At 34.0% G+C, this 24,329-nt stretch overlaps 1 protein-coding gene across 2 annotated transcripts in view; it reads left to right on the top strand.

The window, feature by feature from the left end:
• Positions 1 to 24,329, top strand: part of LOC136028410 (longitudinals lacking protein, isoforms H/M/V-like) — a 203,602-nt gene that overhangs the window by 14,627 nt on the left and 164,646 nt on the right. For both annotated transcript variants that reach the window (XM_065706243.1, XM_065706244.1), the window contains exons 3-6: positions 462 to 602; positions 8,135 to 8,304; positions 17,042 to 17,154; positions 21,750 to 21,955. In XM_065706243.1, the coding sequence (XP_065562315.1) occupies positions 462 to 602; positions 8,135 to 8,304; positions 17,042 to 17,154; positions 21,750 to 21,955 (630 nt within the window). The remainder of the gene's footprint in view (positions 1 to 461; positions 603 to 8,134; positions 8,305 to 17,041; positions 17,155 to 21,749; positions 21,956 to 24,329) is intronic.

The following is a 24,329-nucleotide window of genomic DNA, read 5'->3' as shown; positions in this document are numbered from 1 at the left end:
TATATATATATATATATATATATATATATATATATATATATATATATATATATATATATAAATATATAAACCGTATCCAAAATAAGAAAAAAGGTATCATCTTTGAGCGTCCGTAAAGGGCTTGAATTTGAATTTGCGACAAAAACGATTATTATATTCGGAAAGAGCATAAAAAGGCGTCGATTAATATATTCGCTTTATCCGTAGGTCATTTATGTGAACTGCTCAATATTTACCCAAATTTCTAGTTTTCTATTTTTGTGCAATATTTAGGTTGTCTCTAACAGAAAAGTTGTGTGAAGTCCAAGACTTGTTCTTTAGTCAGTTTATAGAGACAAGTAAAGGATCTATGCCCTTTTGCACAATAATTAATAGTATTTTTACTTGATTCTAGTCTACTATTTTTTGAAGATTTTATTGACGATATTTTTATGTGTATTTTAGTTTGATTTTGCTTTCAGGAATTGTTTGCAGTGAATCCAGACAAGCATCCGATAGTCATTTTAAAAGATATATCATACAATGATCTTGTTGCTGTTATCCATTTTGTTTATTTTGGCGAAGTTAACATCACAAAGGATCGACTTAGCGGAATTATTAAGGTTAACTATTCCTATTGAATTATTATAATTTTAATATAGACATTAAAATAATTTTAAAATTTAAATTCAAATTTAGATTATTTTATAAATTTGAATTATAAATATAATTATAATATTTATTTTATGTATTTATAATATTATTTTAATTATGTATTTATAATATCTGATCTTGTTGCTGTTATCCATTTTGTTTATTTTGGCTAAGTTAACATCACAATGGATCGACTTAGCGGAATTATCAAGGTTAACTATTCCTATTGGATTATTATAATTTTAATATAAACATTAAAATGATTTTAATATTTAAATTTAAATTTAGATTATTTTATAAATTTGAATTATAAATATATTTATAATATTTATTTTATGTATTTATAATATTATTTTAATTATGTATTTATAATATCTGATCTTGTTGCTGTTATCCATTTTGTTTATTTTGGCTAAGTTAATATCACAAAGGATCGACTCAGTGAAATTATTAAGGTCAACTATGCCTATTGAATTATTATTATTTTAATATTAATATTAAAATAGTTTCAATATTTAAATTGTAATTTTTTTTATAAATTTTAATTATAAATATATTTATAATATTTATTTTGTGTATTTATAATATTATTTTAATTATGTATTTATAATATCTGATCTTGTTGCTGTTATCCATTTTGTTTATTTTGGCGAAGTTAACATCACAAAGGATCGACTTAGCGGAATTATTAAGGTTAACTATTCCTATTGAATTATTATTATTTTAATATTAATATTAAAATAATTTTAATATTTAAATTTAAATTTTAATTATTTTATAAATTTTAATTATAAATATATTTATAATATTTATTTTATGTATTTATAATATTATTTTAATTATGTATTTATAATATCTGATCTTGTTGCTGTTATCCATTTTGTTTATTTTGGCGAAGTTAACATCACAAATGATCGACTTAGTGGAATTATTAAGGTTATGATTATTTTAATATTATTATTAATAGTAAACTATTAATTATTTTTCATTATATATTGATAAGTATTAATTAATTATTCTTGTTTACTGATTAACTATTATGATACAACTATATAGATTATAACTATTCGTATTTGGTACAACGTCAGGTACATTAGTAGGCTGGAGCTGAAGGGGGGAGGCCCTGATATGTATATATATACATATATATATGATATATATAATAAAAGATAATAAAATAATCAATGATACTGATAACAAGAGGCAATTTCTCTCGAAAATATCTAGTAAATCTTCATCCGCTTTTCGGAGCGCCCATGCTTCAGAGCCATATGTGACTACAGTCATCACTGTACCTTCCAATATTCTAATCTTTTTTTCAGACTTATCTTTCTATTCTTCCAAACTTTTTTTAACCGTGAAAAAGACGCCCTGAGCCTTGGATATATTATTTTTAATACCTTCATTGCTCCCACCGTCTTTACTAATAATACTACCAAGGTAACTGAAGCTTCCCACCTGATCAATCCTTTGTTACCCAACGTCACCTTTTCATCTTCACTTATTCCTTACCTTAGTAACGTAGTCTTCTTAATATTAATTTTCAAACCAATTCTAGCACCCTAAACTCGCAAGACCTCCAAAAGTTCATTCATTTTGCTCACACTTTCACACTTTTATTTGATAATGTGTTTTGATATTGGATTTTACTGCATTTTATGTAAAAACTAGGACAAATCTATATCAAAATTTTAGGTGTCCTCAAATTCTCAAGTATTTCAATCTTATGTCCTTTACGTCAAAACTATGCCAAATTTAATATCAAAATTCCAGATTTCCTCAAATGCTGTAATAATGCAATTTAATGCATTTTATGTCAAAACTATCATAAATTTAGTATCAGAGTTTCAGATTTCCTCAAATACTTAAATATTGGAATTTAACGCATTTTATGTCACAATTTCGATTTTTATATTTATAAATTGAAATTTAATATATCTTATGTCAAGACCATGCCAAATTTAATTCGAATGTTTTGGAAGCTTATGTCGAATTCATATCTTGAAGGATACATTTAATAGCAAAATTTTAGAAGTTTTTATGTCAAAATCGTGTTTTGAAGGATGGATATAGACTATCCTTTTCCAAATATTGGTTTTTGAAGGAAGTTTTCCGGGTTTCTACTGTCCTGCAAAATTTAGCGATTTTCTATTTAGTTTTTTTCCCTAACATTACAGTATTAAATGGATAAAATTATGCTTATATTATGGATATATATTTATGTGTAGGCTTATGGATAGATTTCATGATACGACTAAAGGATCCAGTCAAATTAACCGTCTGGCATGCGATTTTATTTGTTTTTTTTTCTTATGAAAGCAAACAAGAATGAATCTTGAAAATATCCATAACTTTTTGGTTAAAAATCATGCACGATAAGTAAACCATAATGTATATAATGAATGTAAAATTGATGAAAATTTTCATTTTTAAATATACATGGTTAAATTGTATTCAATAAAATTTCCTAATAAATAATAGTTAAAACTAGTTCTATATAGTTCTGAAAAATTACGTATTTTCTTTATTGTCTTTTTATTTATTATAAAATATGAGAATAATTGTTTATTTTCCGCTTAACATAAAATATACGCAAAGAATGTTTTATACATAAAATATAAGGAAAATACGAAATTACTTTTTAAATCCTACTAAAAATCAGTTGTGTTCTTGTATTTTTGTAGTATCTTGGAAGCACCAATAACAGTGAAAATAGAATCTGGCGTTTGGATTAATCGTGTAGAAATTTCTGAAATCGCGAAAAATGAAAATTGGATAAAAAAAAACCTGTAAAAAAAAAAGAAAAAAGAAGAAGAAAATGATAAAAAAATACGATGTACAGCTTAAAAACAGCTTAAAAAGATGTAGCTTTTATTTTCTCGCCCAAATCCCTTGGCTTATAAATGCAAGTTCACTTGCATAAGAGTCGAGACAGATTGCAGGAGGCCCTTGTAGGCCTTGAATTGGACTCGTTATTTCCATTTGTCAATATGCTGCTTCCCCCTTTCTGCGATCGTGAATTAACCTGAGAGAGAACCTCCAACAGGTTGAACCCAACCCACCGTGAATTAGCAGGGTTGACTCTAGTTCAGCGGGTTGACTCTAGTTCAGCGGGTTGACTCTGAGAGGGTTGACTCTAGTTAACCCGTAGTCAACCTGCGTGTGTTCCCCAGCGAGAACCTCCAACAGGTACGACTCTAGTTTGGCATTGGTGAAGGGACACACATGCACGGAAAGGTGTAGCATAAATGGCAGACAGTAGCAACGGCAATCAAAGGGATAAAATTAACCCTTGACTGGGCTGCCCACTGAATTCAAATATCTGTCTTGGCTTTTTTCTACAATTGGCCATGACTTCCACTTTTCCCACAACTATTCCCTCTTTTTTAAATTCAAAAATCAACGGATCTCGGTTGATCCGTAAAAAAAACCTGTAAAAAAAAAAGAAAAAAGAAGAAGAAAATGATAAAAAAATACGATGTACAGCTTAAAAACAGCTTAAAAAGATGTAGCTTTCTTTTGAAGTTGTAGCTGTCTTTGAGAATTAGAATTAAAATTAGAGGTTAATATTTGAACTTTTATGTACGAAATCTAACTAATTAGTTGCGCTTATTTATATTCACGGTTCAAAATGACAAAATTGACAGGATTTTGGAAATGTCCTAAAAACTTTACAATTTAAAAATAACTTATCAAAAATCTTAGAAAATTGAGTTTTTTTTTGTATGAATAGAACTAACATGGCTGTAGGCAGGGGTGTAGCTACAGTATTTTTATTGGGGGGAGGGGCAAGAGGGGGTGCTATTGAAGTAGGTGCTGTTCAAGCGGCAGTGAAGAAAAGTAACTATTTAGCAAATACGTTGCTTCGTGAGTTTAACATAGAGCCGAAACAAAAATCATAGGCATGGCAATAGTGCCGTCTAAGCAAAGATAAAGTATTGCCAGAAATTGTATAACATTTTATTGCGGCATATTCCCCACATTTATAAAGTGACCGTATTCCAAATTTGAAAGTATTCGGAAAATAAAGTTAGAATTTTTAACTTATGCGTCGGACATTGTTTGACAAAGATTATCCAGAAAATCTGAATAATTCATGGCATCATTGCGGCAGGAACCTAAATTAATTATAAATTCCCAGGCATGTCAATTGGATGAGAAAATTGACTCCTAGAGCTTAAAAATTACCTCCCCCTCTGTGCCATTGTTTAAAAAAAAGAATTCTGTAAATATTACAGAAAAGTTTTTCGTGTAAATCAGGGTAAGGGAATACATTTCCGAAGGGGGGTTACACTGAATGTCGTTTTTATGTCTATAATTCCCTTCACAAGCAAAACTCGGTCTCTTAGTGCAGCATGAAAAACTGATAACAATAGAAAAAGAGAATGCGTGGGTGCCGCTCACACGCGTACACAATATTCCTAAATTGTGAGAAAATATATACATTTTAGCATGCTGGTGGAGAGATAAATGTTCCACAAGTAGCGTTGGCATTGTGTGAAATGCAACTAATTTCAGTCATTCTTGGCAAATTTATATCAATTTTTTGAGCTGGTTAAAAGAAAACTTTAGAAAAGTGAAAATAGCAAAAAGTCAGCATGGTATTAGCAAGAAGTCAGTATAGAGGCAGTTATACATTTATGGGCTAGTACGTGAATCCTAAACGTAAGGAATATGAAGTTATCAGCGCTTCTTAGTCATTTCAAGAGAAAATCACAACAGATTTTTGATGAGAAGATTTTGTTTCAAATAAACAAAAATATCCGACCAGATTTTTTCTTCAACAAAATGGAGACTCACTGGCTATTAATCCCTAACGGCTTTGAACGTTTTTTAAAACAGAGACCGCAGTCCCAAGAAAAACTGACTATTAAGCCAAGGAAATCTCTTTTGAGCCTGCTAACCATCGTAATTCAACGTTTTTGTGTTGATACTCCAACAACTTCCTGTTAAATTACAAAAGCAGCTAAGAGTATGTTGGGGGATTTTTCAGTAAGGTTGATTAAGGCGATTTCGGTCAGTTCAATCAGGTGATTAAGGAAGTTGTTTTCGTAGATAGCTGGGGATATTGCTTTTTTCAACCTACATCAAGCTCAGTGGTTCTATTTCTTATACGGTCGAAGACTCTATGTGGCCACATGCCACACCTAGAATTGAAGCTGCCAACAAAAGAAGTGCTCCAAGAATTGGTCAAGCCAATAGAACCTTCAATAGATTACGGAAACTTTGGTGGTCCCTAAATTTTTTTCTTCGGCTGAAGTCACGACTGCTTAATAGCAACGTTTTACGCAGGTGAATCCTGGTACTTTAACCAGGAACATGAGAGGAGAACTCTCGTTTTTGAGACCACATGTCTCAGAAGAATTCGCAACATCCACTGGACAGCAAGGGATAACCAACCAATCAATCCTCGACAAGATGAGTCAGCCGCTTGCGACAGATATGATAAGATTTCGCCGATGGAGATACTTTGGCCACATACTACGCATGGACAATCCCTGCCTACCGAATGCAGTGTTCCACTGACAATCATTGGGTACTCTCTGAAGAGGCAGAAACAGAAAGACCATGCGCCTAACTTGACAGAAAGATGTGCTTAAACTGAGCACCTCAATCCAGCCTCAGTGAGAGGATATACTATCAGAAGCAAAGCTGCGGGAAGGTTGGTGGCTCCTTCTTGATGCCCTGGTTGCTTTTGGAGGCACAGGTGGGTCTAAGGTCATCCAAGTAATATATACTGTAGACTTATGGGATTAAATAAAATTTGTAGATATTCACCTCTGGTATTAGGATTTTCCAATTTGAGGTGGATTTTAGATCTCGATATTATAGTAAGGGTGAAGAGGTAAGGTATGCTAGGTAAAATTTTACCTTATTCTAACTTTTGCTTAGTTTCATCTGCACGTGTTTGCCCCCCATCAACCGACAATAGGAATGGCCAAAATTGGCAAAATTGTTGCCATTTCTGTTTATAACAACAAAAGATACTTACTTGTACTTGCTGGTAAAAAAAAGGTAATTATTAATCTGTTGACAATTTGTACAAAAGGTACAAATAATTGTATGTTTATTGGTGAGCCGATCCCAATATATGCAAATCACTTTAATTAACAGATACATATAAAAATCACTGAAAGAGGAGTCGCACCAATTTCTTACCAGCTTCTTTTTTGTTATGCAATGGCATGGCTAGCACAGGGTCTGCTGTTTTTTTTTTTTGGTATTGCTGTGTTGAAAAACAATCATAATGAATTGAATAACAATCAATAACAAATTGGAAAACAAATCATAATGCTATAAATAATAGAGTGAGCAAATATGAATGTTGAAAAAAAAAGAAATATGTGAAAATTATTCGGGGGTAACTTTTTAGCCAGAAAGTAAGCTACTGGGAAGCAATAAGTTGCTGTAATTGATTACTGGGAAAATTTTCATGTCATTTAAGTAATAGGCATGAATTGAAAAACAAATCATAATGCTATAAATAATATAGTGAGCAAATATGAATGTTGAAAATAAAAAAAAGCAAAAAAGAAGTGTGAAAATTATTCGGGGGTAACTTTTTTGCCGTAAAGTAAGCTACTGGGAAGCAATAAGTTGCTTTAATTGATTGCTGGGGAATGCGTAAAGTTAGAGAACGGCCATATCTATGCAATATAAACGTATTTTACACCAACTTCGACCTACGAATTCTTTCTTGGTTAACGCTCCCTTTTTACAAATTTTTAATAGTAGTTTGACTCAGTAAAACCGAATATTCTCAATACTGCATTTACGGGAATATCTACAATTGAGTTAGAGCTCACCCAATCTCTCTTAATATACTGATTGATGGTTTGGCCAACCATTTTCTTCATTCCGAGTATCAGAGTTTTCAAATTTAAATTATTTGCCCAAGAAAATGCTATTTCTTACGAGAAAATTCCGCTATTCTCTTGTACACCTACGTTCTTCAAACGCAGAAGGAAAACACCATGTCTTTCCAGCCCTTGCGAGTTTTCTGTTACGTGTTTCCAACCCTTAACGTGTTTCTCAAACACGTTTGACTGTACTTTTCCGCGTCCATTTTATGCTATATCAAGCATTAGTCTTTTATGTAAGCTTGACAACAAAAGTTTCGTCTAAGTTTTGTCTATTTGGCTTCAAACATTTATTTTAAAACTTAGCTTCTGAATATCACTATTGACAAATTGATGTCGAAGGATTGTAGTAATAGGTTCGTCATAAGCAAGAGTCTTGTTTTTAATGTGGATTTAGGAGGGTGCTAGAAATATGTACTTCCCTTAGCCCTCCACCCCTTTGTTGAAGATAAAAAATTCACCAGGAGTGCAAAATATTCTGACATTAAGATCAAATTTTATGTTTTTAACCATCCCCCCTCCCCCATTTCTGTAGGTTCTAAAAGCATAAAAGAAGGCTAAACTTACTTCCCCGCTCAAACTATATTTCATATCTGTGATTATAATTGATAATCATAAGAATGATTCTTGTTTTCATAAAGACTGCTGAGACCCTCCAGATCAAGGGGCTTGTTGAATTGCCTTCACATCCTTCAATGATAAAACGGGGTCGATTCGTGAGTCAATCAATGTCTGCCAGTCTCACATCACAAAGCTCCTTTGCAGAGAACCGACTTTCAAGAGAATGCTCAGAAGTGGCTTCCAACGAACTGTAAGTCTTTTATTTTATTTATATACTATATTTTATACTATATACTATATTTTATACTCAAAAAAAGTTACACAAAGTACACAAAGAAGACAAAACTTAACAACAGTTGAAGGAAGCCAGTTCCAATCTTTATAATATTTAATTGACATTTTAAATAAAAATCAATTAAGATTAACTAAAGATTAACGAAAGAATGCGGACCAATTTTTTGTATTCCATCTTGGGAATTTTTAATTTTATTCAAAATTTAACCAACAGGGTAAATCTACCTGTAGGGTAGATTTTTGTAGGGTAGATTGTATACCTGTAGGGTAGATTTTCTGTTTATGATATCAGGTTGAAGATAATGGCCCGCGATCAACATTATTTTTACTTTTTTTTTTTTTGAGAACATAATGAACATATAAAATTTTATGACCAAAAAAAGACACAAAAGTGGCTTAATTCTAATACCATTAACAACTGTTTAGGGAAGCCACTTCCAATTTTTATAATAATTATTTAAACTTTAAATAAAAATTAATTAAGATTTACTAAAGATAGAAAGAATGCGGACCAATTTTTTGTATTCCATCTTGAGAATTTTTAATTTTATTCAAAATTTAACCAACAGGGTAAATTTACCTGTAGGGTAGATTTTCTGTTGATGCTATCAGGTTGAAGAAAATGGACTAAGCTGAAGCAAGGTCCGCGATCAACATTAATTGTACTTATTTTTTATTGAGAACATAATGAAAAGGTCATTTCTGCTCTTACGAAATTAGATAAAACATGAAATTAATTTAAAAAAATGTTTCTTAACTGAAAGTAAGGAGCAACATTAAAACTCAAAACGAACAAAAATTATTCCGCCTGTGAAGGGGTCGCCCCTCTCCTTAATACATTGCTCTTGCCGCTAATAATACTTAAAAAAAATTCTATTCTAATTAAACGGCCCTTATGTTTCAAGAATCGATCTTAAGAAGCTGGGACAAAAAGTCAAACTTACCCCCCCCCCTTCCCCCGAACAATTATTTTAAGTAAGTAACTATATTTATAACTCTAAATATTATATAAATGAACGCAGATTCAATAAAAGAAGAAAAACTCTCCTCGAATAAAAATCCTTCATACGGTCATGCATACTAGTATGTCTTAGGATTTCTTCGCTGTGTTTGGTCTAAGCCATGTACAAGATATGACACGGAGGTTTTATACAATGGGAGGAAATTAATGAAGGTCATGAAATTTCCCCTCCTGAATTAACGGAAGCAATACTTCCTAATGTGAAGACCCTCAAAGTACCAAAGGCAGTGCAAATAAAATCTGATTGTTTGATTTGGATAATTGGTAACTTTGGTTTATACAATTTCTAAAAAAAAGAGTTCTCCATATGCAGATTTGCAGCTTACGTTAGTTGCTGCACAAATTAAAAGGCAGTGGAAATAAAATCAGATTGTTTGAATTGGATAAGTGGTAACTTTAGTGGATACAATTTTTAATAAAGGAGGTCTTCATATGCAGTTATGCAGCTTGCGTTAGTGGCTGCACAAACTAAAAGAGTGTGGAAATAAAATCAGATTATTTGAATCGGATAAGTCGTAACTTTAGTGGATACAATTTTTTAAAAAGATATGCAGTTGTGTTTGTAAAAAGTGATAACAGATGCAGTTGTGCAGCTTACGCTAGTGGCTGCACAAATTAAAATAAATGAAACAATCTACAGAATCAGCAATCACTTTCCTTTCCTTTTCTAGCTTTACTTTTCTTCAGGAATCAATTGAATTTTTACCATTAAAAGCCGTTGTTAAATTTAACTAATTAGTTTACCTTATTTATTGTCATGGTTCAATGTGGCAACATCGACGAATATTTAATACTGTCCCTAAAACTTCATAATTTGAAACAGCCAAAATAAAAATCTTAGAAAGTCGTGAGTTTTAGGTATTAATAGATTTTAGAGGGATTCAAGGGGCCAAATCTTTTGATTTCCTTGCTACTCAAGGTTTACTTTACCTCTTAAACACCAATTTTGCGATAAGCCCTCAGCTGCATCTTGATCCAAAAACACAGGGTATTCATATATTGTTAGATTTTATCATTTATATATTGTATTGTAGATTATACTAGTCTCATATCTCTCCATTCACAAAGTCAGAATTAAGAATCACTTGCACTGTTTCTTGGGGAATCATCTAAGCTTGCCTTAAAAAGGAAATTCGTCTTTTTCAACAAATTCCAAGCATTTCTCAACGTATTTTTCAATCTAAGAAAATGTAAAACAAATTCCAAATTGTAACTTAATGAACGTATGAAGGTGGATCTCAGTTACGGAATAAGAGAAAAATTGTCGCCTTATGTTGAAACTAATGAAAAATATGATTCCAGAAAAATAACACAGGGAACTTGTATAGTATTTAGGGAACAATAATAATATCATTGAAAAATTTGGTATTACTATGATGAAATCACTTTAGAAGCCTCTCCCTCCCCCCTCATGCCCTAGTCTGCGGAGTTTGGAATGTGTCTGGGTCTCCAAAAACCCCTAGCTGTGACACTAGGTCTTATTTTCCCCTAATTCTCATAGCAGCGAAGATGTGAAACCCTTTCTGATTTCTATCGTGACAACAGGAGTTTAAGGACTCATTTACTACACATACGTAGGATTGGGTACAGATCCTTAATAAGGAGAATCTGGGAACTTGTTCTCGTTTTCCATCGAGTTGGATTGACCTTTTTTAAAGTAATTTTTTAAAAAGAAAAAAAAAACACAGCTTAAAGAATGACATTTGCAGATTTTATTATCAGAAATACTTGTTATCAAATTTTTTACCGATTACTAATCATAGGCTATTTTGATTTCATATGTTGAAATATTGTGTCCCTTACCAAGTGGGCTGTATGTCCGGGCGTACTTATTTGTAACCCTATTCTGCCACTGTCTTGGATCTTCTGTTGTGGGGCAGATGATTTCCAACCATTGTTTGCCTATTTGCATCTATGCTTTTGGAATCCTCCCAAAGGTTTGAGGTCATTCTTCACTGTGACCTGCAAGGATTTAATTTGATCTTACTGTTTCTTCCACTGGTAAGGGGGCTTAAATTCAAGGGACTGGTGGGGTCGGTGCTTGGGTGCTGCACAACGTGCCCAAATCATCTAAGCATTCTGCTCTCTACGATAGCGGATCATCATAAATCATCTATCGTTTTATTATATTACTATTTTATTATATTTATTATATTATTATTTTATTATATTTATTTATATTATATTTTATTATATTTATCATTTTATTGTATTGTATTCATTTTATTATATTATAATGAATGCTTCTGATTACACCTTTGCCTTAGATGGTTGTTGCTTAGCAGTTCCAGGCACAAATGGCTCTAAGGCACTCCTCATCAAAGATGTCGAGCGAGTGTTCTTCTTCTGTCTTTAGTGGCCAGCTCTTGCATCTAAACAACAAAATGGTGCACACAATACACACCATATATACTCGAATTTCGGCCTTCCCGGTGATTTCTCTTCTGGGCCATATTGGCTTTCTTAGTTGGCCGAAAGCGTTCCATGTCTTGCTTATTTTACCCTTGATTTAAATGAGTGACCAAAGGTTCTTGAATTCCTGACTTGTTCCAGCCGTAGTCTGTTTATTGACCTTTATAATTATACAGGCCAAGTCTATCAAATGTAAAAAACGTAGGGAAAACTTGTAAGTTCCTTTGGGGGGGGGGGGCTGAATTCTTTTCCTATTTTGAAATGGTATTAAAGCTTACATTTCTCTGTTATTGAGCCTCTATTCTATTTCCTGGTATAACTGGTTCGGCGGGGCTGTTACTATAGGAAAGTAAGTAAATTTTGAAGCCAGAAATCTGCTGCTTTTATTACCTGAAATATGTGTTTTGAACTTTTACTGAGTACTAGAGGATTAAACCCTAGACTAATCTGTATAGCCAGGATTGGCGTAGTAGGGCCTACAGGCCCGGGCCCCAATGTGTAATAATTTCAAAAAATTTGTTTTTCATATGCTACTGCTACTAACCAAGCTTCCTGAGGCCAAGACAGCTACGCAAGCTTTTCCTCCATCTCAATTTTCAAATTGTCCCTCTTTACCCCCTCCAGAGAAGTTCCATTTTTCATTAAGTCCTTCCTTATGACCGTCATTTTTGTCCGCAAAATCTGTCCCAGCCATGTCAGCCAATCTCTCCCTATAGCCCTAAAAAGTGGGATAGAGGCAAATTTTTCGTACAGAATGGTGTTTGAATTACGGTCAGTCAAACGGGTACACAAAGTCTATCTTTTGACATTTTCCTTGGACAACACCTAACAAAATCTCCTCCTAACAAATCTTCCTTCTAACAAATCCTCCTCCTTATAAATTTACCTCCGTCTTCCGAAGTGCCTATGTTGTTCTTCCCTTAAAACTTTACGCATCTCAAAGTCTAAAAAGTATTATCTGTTGTTTGCCTTGTGCTATTATTGAATTTGTTATTTATTACATGATGTTAAATAATTGACCTTATTGCATAAGTGATAATTAATGTGCATTTGTTGCTCTCAAGAATTGTTTGAAGTCAAAATCCAGTTTGCACAAAGTAGGCCAAGTTTGCTTTAATCTTGTAGACCTTCCGCATTTAGAATTTTGCTCTGTTTACCAGTCTCTGCATTTTTAAGTATCTTAATAGACCAGTATGCAATAGATTTGTGTGGGCTACAAAGGCACATATTCGCCAGATGCTAGATGACATTTTCTCTTTATAAGGGGACAAGGTTTTATTTTTTGGCTCGCAAGTGGGTTTTTTTTAAATGAGGTAGTGTGACCCGACCCTTTTGCTTATTGTATTCCACAAACATGTGGAATACGGTATTCCACAAAACATGGAAACAGTTAGTACCTGAAGCTAACTGAAAATTATAAACAACACAAAAATTCTTTGTTTGTTTTTCAGCTTGTTGAAAATCTTCTCGTTTTGATTTGATTTTCTTCTTTGCTCTGTGTCACCAAGAGTGCTTATCCTTGTTTGTTGATTTTCTTCTTTGCTCTGTGTCACCAAGAGTACTTATCCTTGTTAATTTTGTTTGTTTGTTGATGTTCCATTAATGGAGGAAGATATGCTAGATGTTTTCCAGAGAAATTACCTACGGATTGTTTTGGGTACCCAACTGACTGACCGTATTTCAAACAGTAAACTGCAGGAAGAAAGTTGGCCAATCCCGCTTTCTTAATGAGGGAAAGGCTGAAACGGCTAGGGTACGTTCTGCGGATGAAAGTTTTCAGACCGTCAAAGATTGTTCTTTTCTGCCTACTCTTTAGTGCTCAACGGAAAGCAATGTTGTAAGGAAAGAGTCGAGGGAAATGGAGTTTCCCTTGGAGTGTGTAAAGAGGAGGGCTTTGAATAGATTAGGATGGAGGAGCATGCGTAGCTGTGTTGGCCTCATGTGGCTTTGGGCTAGCGGTGAGTTTTTGGTAGTAGTAGTAGATGTTGTTCCCTAAAATTTGAAATAAAGGTAGGCCAATAAGGTTTTATTGATAATATTTGATAATATAAACTGAGTATAAATACTTTTTGTTAAATGTATATATAATCAGTTTTTGAATACAGGCATAAATATTAAACTATATTATTACTGTTCCAATGCTAAACAAAACCAAACTATAGGATAATTACCTTTTAAGCTGAAATCCTTGTATGTTTTAATAAACTTAAAGGTGATATTTTTATAATTTTACCTGTAATTTTGTGCATTTCTCGTTTAGTTCGTCTTATGCGCTTTTCTAATTTTGGATCCCCTCTCCCCTTGCACAACGAACTCACACGTACATTACTGAGTGCTGGACAGTCTGCCACTGCCTCTGAAACTCGTTCATGTATAAGGATCTGAGTGTATGATAGTGTATTCGGATACGAAAGTTTATAAATAAAATATTTATTATTAAAGTGATTACTTTTATTAATACAAAATTAATAACGAAATAATGAAATGTTGTGTTCACTTTTGCTTTTGGTGTACACATGTGACTTAAACTTTAAAAACATGTCTATTTACATATATGATTGTGTGAGTATTCTCGATGAAATCTGTGCTACTTATTTTTATACCCTCAAATCTGTTCTATGCCGCTAGATTGAATTGGTGCCAAGGTTCTTTTTTACATCTTTTTTAAGGCTTTTTTTTATTATTTGAAATGGAGCTTTTGGCTGTAATGGACGATGTTTTGCGTATAAATCTTATGTTTCATACTTCTAAGATACCAGATTAAACACGGACACTCACTCTTTTTGGCACTTGGTTACGAACAGTTGATCAGATCTTAATGAAATTTGATGTTTGGAAGGATATCGTGTCTCGGAGCTGTTATTTTAAATCCCGACCGGATCTGGTGACATAGAGGGGGAGTTAGGAGGAGGAAACCTAAAATTTTAGAAAACACTTAGAGTGGAGGGATCGGGATGAAACTTAATGGGAAAAATAAGTACAAGTCCTAGATACATGATTGACATAACCGGAACGGATCCGCTCTCTTTGGGGTAGTTAGGGGGGGGGGTTAATTCTGAAATATAAAACAAGTGCAGTATTTTTAACTTACGAACGGGGGATCGGATCTCAATAAAATTTGATATTTAGAAGGGTATCGTTTCTCAGAGCTCTTACTTTAAAGCCCGACCGGATCTGGTGACATAGGGGGAGTTGGGAGGGGGAACCCTAAAATTTGGAAAACACTTAGAGTGGAGGGATCGGGATGAAACTTGGTGGGGAGAATAAGCACAAGTCTTAGATACATGATTGACATAACTGGAACGGATCTGCTCTCTTTGGGGTAGTTGGGGGGGGGGGGTAATTCTAAAAAATTAGAAAAATGAGGTATTTTTAACTTACGAACGGGTGATCAGATCTCAATAAACTTGATATTTAGAAGGATATCGTGTCTCAAAGCTCGTATTTTAAATCCCGACCGGATCTGGTGGCATTGGGGGGGGGGAGTTGGGAGGGAGAAACCTAAAACTTGGAAACCACTTAGAGTGGAGGGATCGGGATGAAACTTGGTGGGAAAAATAAGCACAAGTCCTAGATACATGATTGATATAACCGGAATGGATCTGCTCTCTTTGGGGTAGTTGGGGGGGGGGGGGTTAATTCTGAAAAATTAGAAAAAATTAGGTATTTTTAACTTACGAACGGGTGATCGGATCTCAATGAATTTTGATATTTAGAAGGATATCGTGTCTCAAAGCTCTTATTTTAAATCCCGACCGGATCTGGTGACATTGGGGGAGTTTGGGGTGGGGGAACCTAAAATCATGAAAAACACTTAGATTGGAGGGATCGGGATGAAACTTGGTGGGAAAAATAAGCAAAAGTCTTATATACGTGATTTACATAATTGGAACGGATCCGCTCTATGGGGGGGGGAGTTAATTCCGAAAAAATAGAGAAAATGACGTATTTTTAACTTACGAAGGAGTGATCAGATCTTCATGAAACTCCATATTTAGAAGGATCTCGTAACTCAGATATCTTATTTTAAATCTCAACCGGATCAAGCGTAATTGGTGGGGGACAGTTGGACCGGAAATCTTAGAAAATACTCAAAGCGGCGAGATCAGGATGAAACTGGATGGGAAGAATAAAAACCTGTCTAAGATACGTGAATGACATAACCAGACCGGATCTGATATCTTTGGTGGAGTTGGGGGGGGGTGTAATTTTGAAAATTGAGGTATTTGTAAGTTACGAAAGGGTGACCAGATCTTAATGAAATTTGATATTTAGAAGGATCTTGTGCTTTAAAGCTCTAATCTTAAATTCCGACCAGATCCTGTGACATTGGGGGGAGTTAGATGGGGAAACCGGAATTCTCGAAAACGTGAAAATTGGGGTATTTTTATCTTACGGATAGGTGATCGAATTTTAATGAAATTTGATATTTAGAGGGAATTCATGTCTCAGAGCTCTTATTTCAAATCCCGACCAGATCTTTGACATTGGGGGGAGTTGGAGGGGGAAATCTTGGAAAACACATGGAGTGGAGGAATCGGGAGTGGAGAATAAGCAAATGTCCTTGATACGTGATTGATGGAACCGTACTGCATTCGCTCTCTTTGGGGGAGTTGGGAGCAGGGGTTCAGTGATTTGGCGAGTCAGGTGCTTCTGGACGTGCTAGGACGATGAAAATCGATAGGCGTGTCAGAGACCTGCACAAATTGACTTGATAAAGACGTTTTCCCAAATTCGACCATCTGGGGGGCTAAGGGCAGAGGAAAAATTAGAAATAATTAGGTATTTATTACTTACGAATGGGTGATCAGATCTTAATGAATTTTGATATTTAGAAGGACATCGTGACTCAGAGCTCTTATTTTAAATCCTGACCGGCATTAAGCCTCTTATTTTCCTTTTAAATCAATCCATTTATTCATAGAATTTTGTTAGAACTCATTCCATATGATCTCTTGGCTCTTAGCTCTTCTTGCCTCGTCACAAGTGCCATATGAGCTCTTAGCTCTTGTTTTCTATAAACACTCGAAAAATTAATTTTTGAAATTCAAGGTTATCCTTAAAAAAGAACGATTATCCCTTAAAAAAGAAAAATTGATCTAAAAAATAAATCGAAATTTATCTGCGCTACCATGACAAAAAACAGGATTTTCCTAAATACAGTGAGGAATATTATCTAAATAAAACAAATAAAGAAAACAAATCTTCCTAGTGCTTGCTTCATCCTTAAACCCAAGATAGGATATTCTCCATTTTCTAGGCAGGCACCTTTGGAAAAAACTGCCACTCTAACAAGGGATGCAGAGGTCACCGTGGCTACCACTAGAAATGTAGTTTCTTCAAGTGACTCCACTGATAAATCACCTCAGCCGAGTAAGTTTATTCTGGTTTTACCATATAGACGAGTAGTAAGACCGTATTAGAGCTATAAACGTCTCAAGTATGTTGAACCAAAAATTAGTTTGACACAACATGGTCAATAATTTTTTTCTGTATTTTTCTGAAAGTTGAGTTTAATCCTTTTAAAGAGTTTTATCTTTAAAAGGGTTACTTTCAAAAGATACTTTTATCTTGAGGTGTTTTGCTAACGTATTGAAGCTTGCGTGTAAAACTTTGTATCTATTCTAAAGGGAAAAAACTACTATCTCTACTACTAACAGCCTACTGGAGCGCTCATTGACTGGAGGCTTACACAGCCATGCACCTCCTCCTCTCTCCCAATCGATTCACATCACTCTTTACACCTCCCATTTATTTAAACCTCCTTTAAATCACTTCTTGTCACATCTTCCCATCCCATTTGGGGAGGACCTCCTTCTCCTTTGGCCCCATGTGAATGATGATCTCCGGAAATCGGTCATCCTTCATCCGCAAAGCTCGACCTAGCCATCTCAACCTCTCTCATTATGGGATCACTTTTTCCCCGAGACTTGACAGTACGCCTGAAACTATTCTTTTTTTATATTACAACCCTAAACAAAATCGTATAACGTCGAATTCCGATTCTTAATTTTGGCCGTTTTTTTTTTTTTTTTTTTTTTTTTTTTTTTTTTTTTTTTTTTTTTTTTTTTTTTTTTTTTTTTTTTTTTTTTTTTAATGAAGGTGACATTATAGCTCTAAAATGAGGGATCCAACCATATTTTTCGCGTATGTTTCTGTAGATATACGATCAGTCACACGGATGCCACAAACCAATTCCTTTGGGGAACGCTTGGAAAAAAAATTATTTTTTTCCCGCTAATAGAGACTTGACAGTACGCCTGAAAGATTTCTTTTTGATATAAAAAAAACACACAAAAAACAACATGTAATGGTGAAATTTCAGTTATAAATTTTGGCTGTCGTCTTTTTTTTGGATTAAGTCGACATTACATATCTTCGTCAAATATTCCAAAGTTTGTGTGTGGCATTGTGGCAATGACAGGATAACATCGTGGCATTAAAGGCATTTTGAGGTGCTAGATTAAAAAAAAACGACTAAAAGCTATGGTTTGCATTTGCTTCACATAATTAGTTATATGAATATTAGATGTGTATTGCCGTAAACTCGCTTTATATTTGGCACTACATGAACGATACCCAAATCTTAGCCATCCTTATTTGAACGATATTAAATCTTAGCCATCCTAAATTCCTGTGGTCGCCACATTTCACAGGATAGCTGAAATGCTAACTGCGTATAACCTAGTGTATGTACAGGTGTATAGCATGTGTTGTCGGCTTTCTAGCTTAAGATTTGTTAAGGGGAGAGGGATTTCACAAACTTTTGGCCTGTAATATCGCTTCTAGTTTGCAACAGTCTGAATCTATGCGTTTGTATGTGTTTTTGTGTCTCCTAAGTTTCAGAATGATAACTTTTATTTATGTGTTGTAGTTCAATTTGTTAATGCTTAAACCTATTAAATTTTTCTTCTATTTTTTTGTAACATTATTTTTGGAAGATATGTACAACTTTCGTTAAGCATAAATATTTTTTAATTTTTATTCTAAATATTCTTAATATTCTTTAATTTATTATTCTGCCTTTTTGACTGCGATTAACTACCGATGTAAGGAGATAAAAATGCTGGAAAAGCTGCGAAAGAAAGACGGACACAAAAAAATATAGGGCGTGCCATCGGCTTAATTTTGGCAATGCGCCACCAAAGGAATATGGCTCTACTGATAACGTAATACCGGGAAAAAAATTAGCTGCTGAAGGTGTGATTATCTCTTTAGGATATTTCCCCATATTTTCAAAGTCATACGACCTAAAAATATTATTTTTCTCGATTTTGAATCCCAAACTTGATAAACAATAGCCTTAAAATGCACTCTTTTCGATTTCGATACTCGCTCCTTTTGGCCAAAAATGCTTTTAATTCCTGAAATGTTGTGCAGTTTAATTTTTGTGAATAACATCATTTACTCCAAATTACTCATCCAAATCTTAGTTATATATTCTGAGTAAATTCAATTTTTTCTGCATGTTTGAAATAAGCTAAAAAAAAAAAATTAGTGTGTTTGATTCTATATTTTATGCACTACTCAGGATTTTTAAACTTGACTTCTGATGGCTCAAAATTTGGCTTACAGTTGAACTTGGGTTGCCCTTTACTATGCATAGGATAAGATGTACACTCGAAATATTTCAAAATTGAGTGGAAAGGCATATTTAAAAACAGTACTAAAGGCATATATAGGGTAATATCTGCTTGTTTTTTACAATAGTTATACATGGTGTTCAAAGGGTCACGTATAAGCAATTGTAATATGCATTATCGTAAGATTTAACATGAGAATATGTTTATATAAAAATACCATAGTTTTCAGAATTATTTCCTTGAATAACTACTCTTTAGGGGATTAAATAAAAAGAAAAAAAAAGTTGTTTGTTCCCTTTTTTCATTCACCCCTTTTCTCTTTCAGACCCCTCCCCGCCCTATTTATGTTCTAGTCATACTTTGCTCTAGTCACAAAAGCTAAGCTTCATGGCTCTTAACCTCTCTGGTTTCATTTAAATTTTCCTCCAATTTTTTTTATTTTGCTTTAGAACTTGGCCAAAAAATTATGTATAGAAATAGATACAAACATAATTAAAATAAATCACTATCACTTACCCTTTATACATCCCGACGTATACCCCGATGTATAAGTAATGAAATATAATAATACATTTTAAAATGTATTTAGCCATGTTAATTACTTTAATCGTATATCTTCGATCCTTGAAATGAAATCAATCCTCAAGAAGCAAGAAGGGTTGGGTGGATATGGTGCACATGCCAAATTAACTGCTTTGGTTGAATAGAAGACAAATAGTTTGTCGCTAATTCAGAGGTGCTGTTTTCGTTTTCATTGGGAGGCAGTAGGGAGTAGATATAAGAACTTCTCATTTTTAGAAATAGGAAATATCCCATTTCGACATGTCCTAATGATTTATGGGGTCTTATTGAATGGAATCTCTTTGATCTGTCTCTAAATAGCATTCTGCTAAAAAATTAACAATGTGGAAATTAGCAATGGGGGGGGGGGGTTAATGGGGAGGTGGAATGTAACTAGAAATTAAATAGGTACTTATCGGTTATATAATAGACACTCGGCAAAGGTGTATCAAAAGAAACTGATATGTTATTGTGGATCCTTGAATTAAGCTGATCTATCTTAATTTTGAAATGATTGCTGAAGACGCTAAATTTCAGCTATGGGGAGAGGATAATTTCACGGTGGGTCAAAAACATTTTAAGCTTCAGAAAGAATAATGATAAAAGTTCTTCTTTATGTCAAGCTTGTCGGCTAACTCAAAGAAAGTTTTCATTCTAAAATTATAAGGGAAGCTAAAGTAGTTTTATACCATCCTGTTGCATTTGATATTCGCTAGTTCAAAATTCGTTAGTTTATTCGAAATTTGTCATTTCAAAAATGCTAATAATTCAGAATGTTTTTTTTTCCGAGGATGGGAACTACTTTTTGCCCAAGACAATATATAAAAACTATTTTCATTTTTTTTTAAAGAAGTTGACTCTTAAAGCTTGTGTTTCCTGTAAAACATCCCATTTTGCGACACCCCGATCTACTGCTGTGATTTGCACCAAAAAGACTAGCTACTTATATTTACAGACTCAATAGTGCTTTACGTCCGAGTAAAGTATTACGCTTTAGTGTCCAAGAGGATAGGGACTCGAGTCCTGGTGTCACTGGTTACTTTTTTGAAACGGGGGTCATTGGCGTGACTCTGTAAGCTCAGCCAGAGTCAACCCAACTCTAAATAGGTACTTGGAAAAATCCGGGGAGGGTAAACATGAAGGGTTTGCGAAAGCACAGGATGATGGGCCCCCAGCCCTCCATTGCATGTCCTCCGCCCCCTAGATTCCGAAAAACACGTTTAGTCCCCTTCTACATTTTCGACGCCACTGAATATGATTGTTTCTTGTACCCACATCTGAAACTCCTTCTTATTGTGATTGAAAAACTATAAGTCCTAAAAAGGATTATTTGAGAAGAACTAGTTCGAGTAGAAATTTAAGGTTTGGAAGAACAAAGGGCAACATTGAAACATTTATTTCTCTGTAACTACCAAGGATCATACGTATCTTCAGAGCAGTTTTATCTTAAAGTTACCTAAAATGGCTCCAAATTGTTTGGGGTAAGGCATTAAGTTGTTCTGTCAGAAAAATCATTAGACTTTTATCAAAGCTGGATGAAATTGTGAAAAGTAAAACTCATTTTTCTGAAATTTATGTAACCAAACGTGTTGTCATGGAGGGATGGGGGCCTTGGGTCCTCCTTCTGAAATCTTGGTTTCGTTACGCTTTCTTCTACAGTTTTGTATATTTTGTATAATATGCCCTTTTCAAAGCTTTGCCCCCTCCCTGAAAAATCTTTTGCACAAGCCACAACTAACTACCTTCAACTCGGTCACTGAGAAATCCAATATCCAATTTGGCTTACTGTCTTACTGTCTGTTATATATTTATGTTTCATTCTAGGGGTAGTAAGTCAGTCAGAACTGAATCAATCAACGCCATCTTTTCTGTGCATTTCATCACTACCAAGTTTCAAAGCAGAATCGTTTGAAACATCTGCAGACACAGATATGACGAAAAATGACCCCCATACAAGCTTAGAGGGGGACGATCCAATTCCCATATCCAAACCATCAACTGAAGAGGATAATAGGATACAAGGACGAGAAGTGAGTAGCTGTATTAGCTGTTAAATTTGAACAAAGTACCTTCCGTTAAATCTTAACGTCAGAAGACACTTATTTTAGAAAGCAGAAAATTGATTAGAACTTAAAAAAATGACGCTATTGGGGTAGTTGAGTAGATTGGAAATACGTAGATTGTATGCTTCTTCGGTAATTCAATCTGCGATATACAGCAGAATCTTTCATAATTTCTGGATAAATATTTGACTCAGAATTAGTAGGCTAGAGATATAACGCGTATATCAAAGAGTCTTCCGCACGACCAGGTTTTTTTGGGGGAGCCCATAGACGAGTTTGTAGATGGAGAATGGAGTCGGGTGAAAAATACGCATTTTATAATCATAACTAGTTATATTTTAGTGTGATTATTTATTTTATTTTTCTTGGGAGATATGCTGAGTGACTTATACGTCAGCTAATAGACTGCTGCTTGAAATTAGGGAGGTAATTATGCATTTAAATGTAGGGGCCCCTCAAAACCTAGTTTGGGGTGTCTATTTTTTAGTTTGGCCCCAGCTGGATTTTCAAAAATCGCTGATTTTGTTACAATCCCTTACCCGTTAAACGGGATAAAACCATCATGGTCTTTTTCTGACAGTCCCAAAATGTGAGATTGAACCAGGTTTTGATCACATATCATTGTGTGATACCCAGATATTCAAACGAATGCACAAGACATCCTTGCTACCTAACAATCTTCTTTTCTGTGGCTTCTTGTATCTGAATGTTGGTTTTTTAATGCATTATCATATTATAGTATATTTCTTTGTTCTTCTTTATTTTATGACGTTAGTTCTTTGTTCTTCTTTATTTTATGACGTTAGTTCTTTGTTCTTCTTTATTTTATGACGTTAGTTCTTTGTTCTTCTTTATTTATTACGTTAGTTCTTTGTTCTTCTTTATTTATTACGTTAGTTCTTTGTTCTTCTTTATTTATTAAGTTAGTTCTTTGTTCTCCTTTATTTATTACGTTAGTTCTTTGTTCTTCTTTTTTTATTAGGTTAGTTGTTTGTTCTTCTTTATTTATTAGGTTAGTTCTTTGTTCTTCTTTATTTATTACGCTAGTTCTTTGTTCATCTTTATTTATTACGTTAGTTCTTTGTTTTTCTTTATTTATTACGTTAGTTCTTTGTTCTTCTTTATTTTTTGACCCTCAAATTGTATTCCTTAGGGTTGATAGTAAAGGAGATAATTTCGCTGGCTATAAACGATTCAACACAAATATAGTTTAATTTGGTTTAAACCAAATTTTACCGGTTAAAGAGACTAATTTGTTCTATAGTGACCTGAAACAGAAGCGAACTGATTATATTCCTAAATATAACGTTTCTGCATCCACCTACATAATTCACCTACTTTATCAGCAACATTCATTCTTACCGCCTCCTAGAAAAACTAAAACGGCCCCAGTAAGTTTTTTTTTATGAAATCGGTTGCAATGGAAAGAGCACAGTATTCGCGAAGTTGATTCGTGCTTATTTAGGACTGATTAAGTTTCATTTTCAGTTTCCTGAAATTTTTTTAGTCGGAATTGTTTACATTTACCCTACCGCCTTCTAGAAAAACGAAAACAGTACCGGCACTGATTTTTAATTTAATATAACCAAATTGACAGTTGCATTACATTCATAAAGTTACTTATCCTTCTTACCTCTTTAGGATTTCGTTTCATTTCCCTCCATCCCTGCCGCCTTCCAGAAAAATGAGAACGGTACCGGAACTATTTATATTTAAGTGAACCAAACTGAAAAGTGCACCATGTTCACGAAGTTACCTTACCCTTCCTGGTTCTTTGTGGCTGATTTCGTTCTAATTTGTATTTTCAAAAATAGAAAGATCTTTAGCCATCCCTCCTGCTTCCTAGGAAACCGGAAATGGCCACGGTATCTCTTTGTTCAACAGTAATCAAACAGTTCGTGGTGACGAATTGTAAGTAAGGACTCATTTGGGCAGTAATCGAAACTTTAAAAGATGGAGCACATTCAAAGAATATACGCTCATGGTGATTCTCAATATAGAAAGTTCGTCAGTTTTAAAGTTACAGTTATATCTAGGAGTCTGAGAACATTTGCCAGATTTTCGTAAAAGGGGGAAACAGCTTCCCCGAGGGTAAGTAAGCTTAACAAAGGTCAAACCATCTGATTCAGCATATCAGAGAACCCTGCTGTTGAGTTTTAAAGCTTCTATCTAAAAGTTGTGGAATTTTACATTTTTTTTTTCTGAGGAGGAATAATATGGAAGCATGCTTATTTGTCGCCTTTTTATTGTGTTTCTCCAGGGTATTATCGTATCTAATCAATGTTCCTAGAGAATTGGGAGAGGGCTCATTCGAACGGAAATTACAAGCTCTAGTGCTTTT

This window comes from Artemia franciscana, chromosome 6 (genome assembly GCF_032884065.1).
Source record: "Artemia franciscana chromosome 6, ASM3288406v1, whole genome shotgun sequence".
NCBI lineage: Eukaryota > Metazoa > Arthropoda > Branchiopoda > Anostraca > Artemiidae > Artemia > Artemia franciscana.
Note: the sequence above shows the minus strand (reverse complement) of the source record. Positions and strands in the feature narration are given on the sequence as shown.